At 38.6% G+C, this 12,500-nt stretch overlaps 1 protein-coding gene and 1 pseudogene across 1 annotated transcript; both read left to right on the top strand.

Moving 5' to 3' along the window:
• The first annotated feature begins 1,142 nt into the window (after positions 1-1,142).
• Positions 1,143-5,340, top strand: LOC137973490 (methylcrotonoyl-CoA carboxylase beta chain, mitochondrial-like). The gene is made up of 6 exons (XM_068820313.1): positions 1,143-2,068; positions 3,010-3,084; positions 3,217-3,336; positions 3,538-3,596; positions 4,325-4,431; positions 5,200-5,340. The coding sequence occupies exons 1-6, from the start codon at positions 1,493-1,495 to the stop codon at positions 5,286-5,288; spliced, it is 1,026 nt and encodes a 341-aa protein (XP_068676414.1). The 5' UTR covers positions 1,143-1,492; the 3' UTR covers positions 5,289-5,340.
• A 5,645-nt stretch (positions 5,341-10,985) lies between these two features.
• Positions 10,986-12,500, top strand: part of LOC137974221 (methylcrotonoyl-CoA carboxylase beta chain, mitochondrial-like) — a 27,612-nt pseudogene continuing 26,097 nt past the window's right edge.

The following is a 12,500-nucleotide window of genomic DNA, read 5'->3' as shown; positions in this document are numbered from 1 at the left end:
CAAGACTTTTACCGACACGGAAAAAAATAAAAAAAATAAAACGAACAAATCCTACCCACTTTCCGACTGGGATTGCCATACTGGCAACCCAGTAATTATCACCAATACCAACTGGTGCAAAGCGCACAATGAACCAATCAGAGGTTAGAATTGCTCAAAGCGCGGGAAAATGCGTCGGCACCTCTGTTGAAGAAGCGAAGGGGATTTTAAACCGATATCCAGACGTAGCAAAACACTAAAAAGAAAACTGCTCCATCAGTCAAACTGCTAGTATTGTGCTGACTACCAATAGCATGAATGGCTCATCGCGAAAGGATGACAGGTAGTTTGTTTTTTTTTTGCAACCCTAATAACGGGGCAATGGGATAAGAAAATTGGGCATTTTGTTTGACAGTTAAAGGAGACTTGCTCACGCACATACCAACTCCAAATGACTAGAACAGGAGAACAAAAATGGAACCAGCAGCAGTACTTGCGGACGCGTTGCTAGAGTTTCGTAACATGACGAAACTTCCCGGGTTTGCGATAACGATGCTTAATTACTATAGGTCTGTTAAATACAGTGAGATATCTTCCAGAAACCTGAAGAGATGTCGGTCCTGTAACATTTGTTATCGGCAAAATCTTAATACCGTATTTTCTCGAATAAGCGAAGCGGCGCTTATTTAATATTTCTCGCCACAAGTGCGGCGCTTATTCGAGGGCGGTGCTTATTTAAACACTGTACCAGAAAAATTTACTTTTTCTATATTTTTATTCAACGGTACACTTTCTATCTGTTAATTTTCCTATGGCCTGATACTAAACTGATAGTAAATCTAGAATTACGAGAGAAATTCACGCGGTGAAAAAAACCCGAGAGTTTCATGATAACGAGAGCGAAAATATCAGCGGTGAGAGCGAACTCCTTCGTCGTTTTAGAACAATTTATAGTGATTTGCTTGGTTATACGAAATTCCTCGAATAAGCGCCGCTTGCTAACTTTTACGCCCCAGATGCGGCGCTTATCTAAGTAGACACAGCAATTAATAGAGAGAATATACAGCTTTATAGTATAGTCATTTTGTCTCAAATACGGTAAAACGAAGTACTTGTGGAGCTTCTACGCATGCGTACTTTCCGAACTACGGAAACTATTAAACTGTGTTTGTGATCTAAGGTGGCAAACTTCATTTTCCTGTTGGTATTCACTCAAAAAGACTACAAAATTGAAGAACAAGATTGAGTAGTAATTGAGCAATGTTTAGGAAAAAGGTTGGCTCAGCAACCTGGCCCTCAAAATCAAAGATGGCGACAAATAGAGGACATGTTTGCTCTTCGCGATCAAGACCTGACGCATTTAGGAAGAGCTTATCCTAATAATCATGAAATTATGTTGTGATCGAAACGATTGAGCCTTCGAGTTGAAGTGAAGAGGACCCCTCTCGTCAACAATCTCTGTGATCGTCTATCTTTGTCACAGCATTTGAAAATTATACTTCGCCAGCAACTCATGTATCATCCTTTGCTTTATCGGATTTTTCGTGCGCGTGGAGTATCCACGAGCCTTTTGGTACCTCATGTCTTCAAAGCTGCAAGAACGAGGGCAGCATCCAGCAGGTGTAAGTTCAAAGTAATTGATGGTTATATTGACAAAAATAGCCCGGAGTATCGCACAAAGATCCAAGAAAGAACAGAGGTCTTGAGTTCCTTTCAAGAAAAAACGAACTTAGCTCTGCAAGGTGGCGGAGAAAAGGCTATCGAGAGACACACGAAAAGGAACAAAAAACTTCTAGTGAGAGATAGACTAAGAAAGCTGTTGGATGATGGCACAGACTTCCTGGAACTTTCACAGTTTGCAGGACTAGATCTTGAGTATGGAGATGTGCCATGCGCAGGAGTGGTGTCAGGTGTAGGACAGGTGTCTGGACAGCTCTGCGTAATAGTTGCTAATGATGCAACGGTGAAAGGTGGAACCATTTATCCCATCGCTGTAAAGAAACAACTAAGAGCACAAGAAATTGCAGAAGTGAACCAACTACCTTGTATTTTTCTCATTGATTCAGGAGGAGCATTCCTTCCCTTACAGGTAAGTAGCATTATTTGTATGCAGTGCAGATACACGTAGGAGCCATCTGGGAAGATGGGCAAATGCGACTCAAGTATGGTCTAATTGCAATATTCACTACTTGCACAATCCCATAACACACCTCTATTACCCCTCAAAACTTTTGCATAACCATTGTTTGCAATTTCTCCTGGGACATGAAAATGCCCCAAGAAAAGTAGAAAACAATGCCTATGCAGATTTTTGGGGGGTAAAAGAGGTGTATTGTGGGATTTTTGCAAGTAGTGAATGATGAAATTTCACTCCTAGAGAAAAGGCCCTCTGGGAATGAAAACTCATACAAATCCTGCTTTTATTCACCAGAGTATTTACATCGGCAAGTATATTTGCGGGAAACAGGTCAAGTTTATGGGTCACAGTTGTAACAATGATAAAACAACGGTAACCCTTTATTAATGTTATTCGTATTATTTTGTATTATTTTGGCCTAAGGTTACATTAGGAAAAGTTAGGGTAACTTGTTTTAGTGATGTTAAGGCAATGACCTATAAACCTGACGTGTGACTTGTGACCTGTAAAAAATGTACCTGCCCCATCTCTTAAGCAGCTTATATTGTTTCAAGTGAAGCTATGATCTTTGCAGTTATGAACACAATTTTTGCAATAGAGAAGCCTGAAAAATTCAGGCTTCTCTATGCAATTGCAAAAATTGCGTTCATAACTGCGAAGATCATAGCTTCACTTGATTTCATATCTGCAGTTCATATATGATTCATTTCATATACCATTCATCATTTATATTGTTTTGCATCAAATATTAATATATCAAAAGTGGTCTTATTAATATAATGCCAGTGTTCTGTGCAGGACCCGTTTTTCCAAAACAAATTATATTAAGGAGACATTAATTATTATTTTGTTGTCTACTACATGTGATAGTATTTTTTTTACTCCAACAACAGGCTGATATATTTCCTGAAACTGGAGGGAGAGTGTTTTATAACGAAGCTATACTGTCCATGAAAGGAATACCAACTGTAAGTAACACATAATTAATTATGGTTCCTTTCAAGTTATGCCTTTTTTTGTAGCTTGTATAATTATTACTTAGTGATTTTCAACAGTTTTGGTAATAATTTGTCTTCTGATTGTTCTATATCATACTATAGATTTGTGTTGTCTGTGGATCTTGTACTGCTGGTGCCGCTTATGTTCCTACCATGGCTGACGAGGCTGTTATTGTGGAGAAGATTGGAACAATTTTTCTTGGTGGTCCTCCACTTGTGAAGGTACATGCACTGCTGAACAGTACAGCAAAATGCTTATTATAATAATAAACTGTCCAGCAACATGAAGCAGAGTTCACCAAGATGTAGCAAGGATAGGTGAACAGAAGATAGTACAACATGGTTCATAGACGTAATGACCTGACAACTGCTCTTCATCTTGACAACATCACTGCAGCCATGATTAATTTTATTTACTTTTAGGCTGCTACTGGTGAGGTTGTGACAGCTGAAGAACTTGGAGGTGCGACGATGCATTCCAGGTAAGTTTTTCTTTTTTAAATCATGGCAACGTCATTGTCACCCTCAACTTGGAAAATGATGATGACAATAGTCATCTTAAAATAGATGAGCAAGTTACATGGAATTGCTACGAATTCAGATTGTTTCATGGTACTGTTTGCACCGGCTATGATTGGTTGAAGTATTTAGTTTGGTATTTGTTTTATGGCACTCAATTGAAAACCGCTCTATCATGTCAATATGATCATAAAAATGAAGAAGCTTCTGGAAAAACATGCTATGTGATGATTTTTTGAATTTTTAGAATTTTTTTGAATTTATACTTAAATTTCCATAGATGTTTTGGAAATGAAAATAAAAACAATATCCTGTTTTTTGGGTTTTTTTTTTTTGCTGTTTTGCAGTTGATAATCAAGATTGTCATATACAAAAAAAACTCCATTTCCTCTGTGGTGCTGTTTGTTAAACAAGAAACAAAAGAAATCATTTGTTTCTTTAAATAATCGAATTAGTTAAGCGACACTTACAGTACATGTACCTCCATGTATTTGAATACAAAATGTGATAAAAGTTTAGTGCAAGAGTGGATTTGTTGGTGGCTCAATTGAGCAATGTGCACAGTGAGTGGGTCGGTGGGTGAGTGTTCAAACCTCTGGTCATATCCCTTTTTGCGTTCGCTGCAGAGCTCTGACTTATTTCTTTTTTCTTTCTTTTTAATATATTCATGGACAGTCTTGTTCGTTTCCAGTATAAGTGGATGTACAGATCATTTTGAAGAAGATGAAGAAAGTGCACTGGAAACAACTAGAAATATCATGGCCACATTGAATAGAAACCAGCATTTTATTTCATCAGGTGCAGTAGTGCACAATTTTCAATTAAATTCTGTAGTAAGTAGGTACATTGAATTTTGGACGTCACCTAATTATTAAGGAATGGATGAAATAGTAGTGGTATTGTAGTACCAGTAGTAATAGTTATTAGTTATGACGAAAGTTAATATTATGAAAGCCGTATACATACTTGAACTGCGGAGAGAATCAAGTCAGGATGCTGATCATTGCAGTTATTAATTACAGTGAGACCAGGAAAACCGTCAACACCTGAAATATGTCTCCGGAATGTTATTTCTGTCCAATCATGCATCGGAAATCCGCTCGCTAAACCACAGAGTGTTTTACTTTTGTTTGCATGGCAAGAATTGTGTCGGCTTTAGATTTTACAGAGTTAATTTGAGCTAATTCTGGTTGTTTAAGCTCTGAGACTATTAAATTAATTAATTAAGAAACAACTACAGTTCCTATGTTTTCTTCACCCAGAAATCAAGGAAGGCAGCCTGTCAGCTATTCAATCAAGTAGTTGACCCAATAGGCCATTAATAAATCAATGTCGTCAAAAGATTAAGAAATTACATTTTATTAGTGTGCTACTTGTATTCATAGTCAATTAAATAGCCAGCTGGTGTGTCATTCAGCCACACAGCAAGTCTGTCTGTCTGTCTGTCTGCTCATCCCTACATGGACACCTTTAATAATAATACAGCTCTTGATAACCCTTCACCTTCCATTCACAAGTTGCTCAGGTTTCTGGAATACTGGTGCCAGCTTTTTATTATTGGTTTAGATGTGCAAGCACCATTGTATGACAGTGAAGATCTCTTGACTCTTGCATTATATGACAGTGTACAGTTCCCAATTTATCAGGTAATATAAAGATTTAGCCAAGCCTAAAAGCAGAGCTTCCGGGGTTAGTTATTTTAACCATAAGTTATACTGGCTTGGATCCTGTGATCCATTTGACCAACCCAGTACTTGGTCAGTGGGTCAACTTTAAAATTAAAAACAAAAACGGACACATGACCTTGGATGAGCTCTAATTTTAGCCTGCAATATGGTCAACATGCTACTGGGGTTTTTTTCTTAAAAAGACTTTTGACTGGCAACCCAATTGCTTAAGGCTGGCCTTCTGATGCTTATTAATCAAACAAGAAATATCAGGCAACAAAAGCGCGCGGAAGATTGGTTGATTCTGTTCACAAAGTTTATTAATTTGTAAATCAACACGGTTTTTCAGAGTACTTTAAAAACATTTGAAAGGCCTCAAAAAATTTGGTCCTAATGCTGGCTCATCACAAAGCTTATGCAACAAGGGCTAGAGTTGTGCCTGCAGGGAGTTGGACAGGCCAAAATTCTGCCTGCTCCCAAACGGCACTTAGATTGCAGGAGGTGATTCGGAAGTATTCTGCAAAACGACTCACATAACTTTGAGAAAAAAATTAAAAAGTTATATTTTTCTTTACAATTTATCAGTGCCTCTACCAAGGCATTTCTGTACAATATTATATTTCTTGGTTGCCAATAAGAGTAAGATGATGGTGAACACTATGTACAGTTCTAGTGAATCATTTCCTGTATAGTCTGTGGGGGGAGGTTGATATCGAAGAAAAAGGACAATGGAACGGAAAAGGAAGCTTTAGTTAGTGGCTAGTCGTTCTAGCGCTGGAACACTCAATTATTATGGGGACACTGTAAAACTGCCAAAATTAACAATGAACCGCACAATTGCAACTCAAATGTTGGTTTTTGAGGATGAGGGGTGAAACCCGAGTACCCAGGAGAAGAAAACCTCTTGGTTGCAGATGCTTAGAGAACCAACAAAACCTCAACACCACACATGAGGCTGAGTCTGGGAATCAAATCTCCGCCCCACGTTGGTGGGAGGCGGACTGCTCTCACCACTGCGCCCTTGCATCCCAGGTGTACACTGGTATCTTGACCTTTTAGTGCCGGTTTTTATTGTAGTCCAGTGTACTGGTAGTACTACAAATGTGTATATGCATGCAGGTATAATTTTACAAAGCATAATATTCCAATGGGCTAGCATTCTTTTTTTCCCTTGAAGTTTGTACTTGGTTGAGCATGGCCACTTTTTGCGGCATAAGCTGGAACAAGAAATAATCTGGAGATCGGGACAGAGTTAAGAAAGGTTTTAAATGAAAATTATAAACTTACCCAGTAAAATTACAATTAATCAAAATAGAGAATGGTTGGAACCCAGGAGTTTCATTACAAGTGTTGGAATTTGTTTCATCCAGGTGAAAGGAAAGTTCAATGCGATAAACTCTTCATTCTGAGGAACCTTTCACCTCGATGATCAAATTTCATCAAGGTGAAGTTCATGTAATTACATTGTGTTGAATATAATGCTGAATAAATTGTATTTTCTGCCACTAGATATTAAGCCAGACTCTTAGATGGAAGTCAGGGGTTTCAGGAATTTAAGGCTTGAATTTGGATCCACGCTTATAACAGGATGTTGCCCACATCTATGGGTGAGCTAAAATTTGGTACACTACTTATTGCAGCTATTACATTGTGGGAAAAATCCCATTTCCACCTCTCAAAACATATTTTCTGAAATTCAATTGCTCTGCCTTTGTGCCGTATTATTTTGTACTTATTATTCTTTAGTCAGGATTGCTTTCTTTCATTTTCTGTTAATAATTATTCTGTACTGACAGTTGGTATTTGTTACTCCTTAGGTATTTAGTAGGGGATTGTGGCTAATAATTGGTTCTTGACGTCACAAAGCTTCTTATAAAAGGTAAATCTACAACAAAGTTCCAAATCCTAGCTACCAACTTAATCATTGAGACCCCAAGTATGGCCAATATCCTCCTCACAATATCATAAATTCACTTACATTGTAAAATCCAATCATACAGGTGAAGAGAAATCAGAAAATTCTCACTTGTAGCTAAATTTTTTTATCAGTGAAACAGATCAGCCTGCCTTATGGTTGTTGAAAGCAGATTATAAACATAAGGTCCAGAACAGTTGAGAGAAGGCCATTTTTAAATCAAGATTAAACCCATTGACATCTCAAATGCCTAGGATACCCCGAGGGTTGACAAGGTTGTAAAAAGTTTGTCGGGCATATTAGATCAGACGTAAAAAATCTGATTATTCAAAGTATCACTCCAGGCAGTCAATGGATTAAAGGGGTCAAAAAATATGCCTTGGCCAGGATCTAACGTTCCTAAATCATTGACTCTTCATAAATTTTTGAGAAGGTCAATGCAAATAGAGTGAGATTTTTTTAGTCTTTTTGGTCAAGAGCAAGCGATCAACCAGTTAACCTCAGTCAAACTTTTGTGAATTGAGGTTGTATGTTCCTCTCCAGCTGGACCTTCAGTCAGAGTTTTTATCTTAAATAAGTGAGGAAAAAAGTTAGTGCTGCTTTGGGTATCGCATTTGCAGGTGGTTAACCTTTCAAGACTTCTCAGATAAGGACCAAAAATCAGTATAGGCCCCAATAATCAAAATTAATTTTCCATAGCCATGTAATTTTAAATTATATCATTCTGTTGGAGGTTCAAAGAACCCTAAGGGCTTTAATTAAGCCTTGTGCTCCAGGGTTGTCAACTGGTGTTAGGTAACAACACTTCATAGAATACTCTCTGTGTTGTTTTAGTTGGGGGGGGGGAAAAAAAAAACGTTGTTATCCCCTTACAACTGGAAGTTAGCCCCCTTTGACAAGTAAATCTGTCTACATGAAGGGTAAAGTCTGACAAGTCACATTTAGGAGGGAAATAGTTAAATAAAATTCACAATTTGATTGTTTTGTGCTGTTGTGTAGGGGGACTCATTTTGATAGAGTTATGTAGCCAGCGGGAACATTCCCCTTGTGTCCTACAAAACCACTGTTCCCTAAATTCACGGAGAGTTTGTCAATTGAGGAGGCAGGCTTGTTTGATAAAAAGCCAAGCAAAGATGATGTCTGCAGTTGCGTGTGCTCAGGTTTATGGAGACTATTTGGGTTGCAGAGATTAATATTTTGTTATGCCTTTCATAAATATTCAGACTCTAAAAACAACTGGCAGAGCATTTAAAACAGGAGGTTTTGCAAAGTGAATGCAAAATACAACATTCCCAATGGCAGATGTGACTTAGTGAGTTTACCCAATTTTCCTCTACAAGGATTAAGGGCAATGAAAAATGAAAACCTTGCATGGAAATTAGAGCTTCAGAGTCCATAAGTTAATGAAAAGGAGCTATCAGGATTCTTGGTGACTTTGCCAATCTGACATTGTTAAGAAAATGTTGTGTTGCATTGGTGGGAAGTTGAAGCACCAAAATTCAGTATCAAACTGGATTGGCATGGGCAAGTTTGGACATACAGTGTAGAAGAGATAACAATCAGAGATTGAAGTGTTTTTCTTTGCAATAGTCAAGTGTCTTAACATTATATTGTATTTTTGCTTCTCTAGATTTTACTATTCATAGGCCCGAAATAGAGGGTAACCAAAGCTGGCATTCCTGTGTCCTGTGACCGCCGATAGTGTAGACGTATGGGTCTATAATCCTTCAATGACATTAAGAACTAATGCAAAGAATGTTTATGACATCATCGAAGGAATAGGACGGTGCCTGTCAAATGCCTTCGTCGACCCGTGGGACAAATGATTGCCAGCATCTTTCTCTGTACATAACCTATGAGGCACCATTACAAAGTAAAATCTAGAGAAACAAAGGCAAGTATATGGAATGATATATATGTAATATTTAACTTTTACTAAAATAAAAATGTTGAGGTTAGGTGCACTTTAACCCTTTGATGCCAAAACCAGTCTAATCATTTATCACTCACTGAAAATCACGCACTGACAACTATGTCCCCATTAACCCATTGACATCCAAACCGGCCGAAACCGGCCAAGACTTATTATTTACTCTGTCTAAAGCCAGACGATTTTACTTGTTAATGGGGAATCCCTGGGAGTCAATGGGTTAAGGCATTTGACCGCAAGGATAAAATATGTTAAGTGGATCTCAACAGAACCTCATCTGGCCCAACAGTAGTTCTTCAGGGGCATTTATACACTGAATAAGTCAATAAGAACTATTATTGTTATTATTGTTATTGATTAAGCGCTTTTCCGGTGCACTTTGATTTAAATCCACTTTCGTATGGGGCTATCCAGGTTTTGAACAACCAAAGCCTGATAAATACCTTCAAAACTATTTGTGCTAACGATCCTCCATGTACATACTTGTACAAATTAAATAATGTCATGCACATTGACAGGTAAGCAGTTGGTTCGAAAACCTCACGTTGGCAGGTTCCAAAGATAACTGTGGTGATGAAGAGTTAGTACTGGTTCCAGCAGCTATGCCATGGTAAGTCAAACATGTGATAATAATGAGCCCCTAAAAAATGTACGTAGTTTTCTTTAAAGGTGCTTCCTTGTAAATTATGCATTAAACCATGGACACCCCCTGGGAGTTCCCCAGGTTTTGGCCAATTCAGGCATTCGAAGTGTGATGAACCCAGTAACTCCGGGGGGTTCCCCATTGACGAGTAAAAAGCAGTCTGGCATTAGGACAGATGGAAAATACCCGGCTTAGGCATCAAAGGGTTAAATATAGCTTTTGTTGCAACAAAGTGACAGAAGTAATAAATGTATTGAACGGGGGTGTTCCCACTACTATGTTCTATACCCGATTGACCATGTTGAATGCTCAATTGTTGTCACTTTGCGTACATGCTACTGTGTCTTTTCTGGATGGCTCAGGGTGTGTCGCTGCCATCCCTCATTAGTTGCATTACAGGGAGGTTTGCCCCCACCATTTCCTTCCACTAGCGTGCACTCCATAGCTATAGTCCGATTTACTGCCAAAGACTGCCATAGTCCTTAATGTCCCACTATGAGATTATGAATTACAAATTGACAAAGTTGTTAACTAAACACTAAGCAACAAATGTTTTAAGCTTTGATTTTAAAACAAGACCCCTGTTTATTTTAACTGGAATTTTCTATGCTCATGGTCCCACCATTACTAACTTTACGATCTTGAGAGAGCTGGATTTGAGGGGAAGAATGACATCAAAGGCTCGCTAGTTTAGGAATACAAGACGTGTGTACATGGCAGAGTTAATATGCAGCACAGGGTTTTGGGCTTTCAGACTTTTACGCTCCTGTTTTGCATGTATCTAAGCTGCGTTCACACGCTGAAATTTAAGTTAGTGAGGCCTTTGACATCACTTTTTCCTGGATCCAAACCACTCTTGAGGTCCAGTCGGTCAGTTTTGAACCGTGGTTAATGGCAGGACCGTGAAGTGCCAAAAACTTACCCTCCAAGTAAAGGTCCCTTTGGATAAAAATCAAAATTTTGCAAGTCAGGTGTTAACGCAAACACACTTTCAAAAACTGAAGAAAAAAAGAAAGGGATTTTTTTTAATTCCACAGTTTTTATCCCTGAGGATACGTTACTGCCCTTTCAACAACTGTCTGGTTGGCCACCACCTTGACACCTGATTTGGTTTGTTGTTGTTGTCGTTGTTTTTCAGTCGAGGGGCGCTCTTTGGATCCTTGTTTTCTTTTCACATGGCCCACTGCCCGGGTTGCCATGGACACAGGCACAGGAAATGACAGGGACAATTCTTTGCTGAGGTACTTCCTTGAAAGAGACATTGAGGATCCACATCATATAAAAGAGGAGTCCTGGAGGTACGGGAGCAGGGCTGGCACAGTGGTGGCGAGAGCATCGCCTTCCACCAATGTAGGCTGGGATCAAATTCCCGATTGCTACGCCATATGGGTTGAGTTTGTTGGTTCTCTACTATGTCTCTGAGAGGTTTTCCCCAGGTACTCCAGGTTTTCCTCTCTCCTCAAAAACCAACATTTGCAGGCGTAGGGTCAGTTGGCTAGTGCGCGGCTTCGGAAGCAAGGGGTCCCCAGTTCGATCCTCAGTGACTTCAATGTCTTTTTTGACTTTCCTCTGATCCATTGAGCTTATAGCTTTTTATTATCCGTGAAACGGGTAAGCACTGAGAGAGGGAAGGGGGTAAAAGGCGCACCCATCGGCTTCCATTGATAGCAGTTTTGTAGGAACTACCGACGTTAAATAAATTGACTTTGACTTTGACTTTGACTTTACTCTACTTGCATATCCCAAACCCAGTAAAATAAGAGACAAGATAATAATATTATTTTTATCGTTTTGATATGCGGTATTCATACGAAGTATTCTACCAGCCAGGATGGCAGCCAATGTAACAACTCTGAGACATCACCAAATTGCAAAACAAAAAAAAAAAAAAAAACTCAGAGTTGGCCGGCTTCAGAAAAACAAGGGACCTTAATCCCAAGATGTCATACAGCTCTGTCCAAAATAGTCCACTGAAATGAAAGGATGTAGTTTTTGTTCAGGTGTGGTATCTGAAACAATTGGTACAGAAAGGGAGGTTCCCACTCACGCTGGTCGTGACAAGTGTATGTTTTAATTTCGGATTAAAGTATTTGAGATGCAATAGAAACAGGGAAATGTGTTTCCTGAGATGTCCGTTTCGACAGCAGGTGCACTCAGTCAAAAGACAGTTAATGTGACATTTGATGTGCCATCACACAATACCATGTTGGTGTTGGGCTCAAGTGCATTCTTATAAACCATGGCCGAAGCACGCAAGACAAGGAAGATGAATTTGTGTTCACCCTTTAAATTGTGGAATAACGACCAACCTTCTTACTTACTCTTGCCAAATCCTCCCTCCCCTCTCTTACTCTTAATTTTTACTTGTCTTCCTATGGTGCCATTTCCAAAAGTTTCACATATCAGAAGTGTGTGCTATAATTATTTTTTCATAATGTTGTTAATTAACCCTCAGAGTGAGTGAGTCACAGTGATGAAACCAACGACAACAAAACAAAAAGAATTGAAAGAAAAAATGCCAGAAAAAGTAAGATCTTAAGAAAGGACTAATCTCGTAAGGATATGAAGAGTAAGGAAGCTAAATAAGAATTTATTGATTTTGATTTGAAAATTATTGATTAATAAATTATATAACACATAAGTGATTTCATAAGGAGTGTTACTAAAATTTATGATCGTAACATGTAGAATCATAACTAATCGAATTTGTAC

The sequence above is a fragment of the Montipora foliosa genome, chromosome 10 (assembly GCF_036669935.1).
Source record: "Montipora foliosa isolate CH-2021 chromosome 10, ASM3666993v2, whole genome shotgun sequence".
Lineage (NCBI taxonomy): Eukaryota > Metazoa > Cnidaria > Anthozoa > Scleractinia > Acroporidae > Montipora > Montipora foliosa.
The sequence above is the reverse complement of the archived record's forward strand: the minus strand, read 5'-3'. Positions and strand labels throughout refer to the sequence as shown.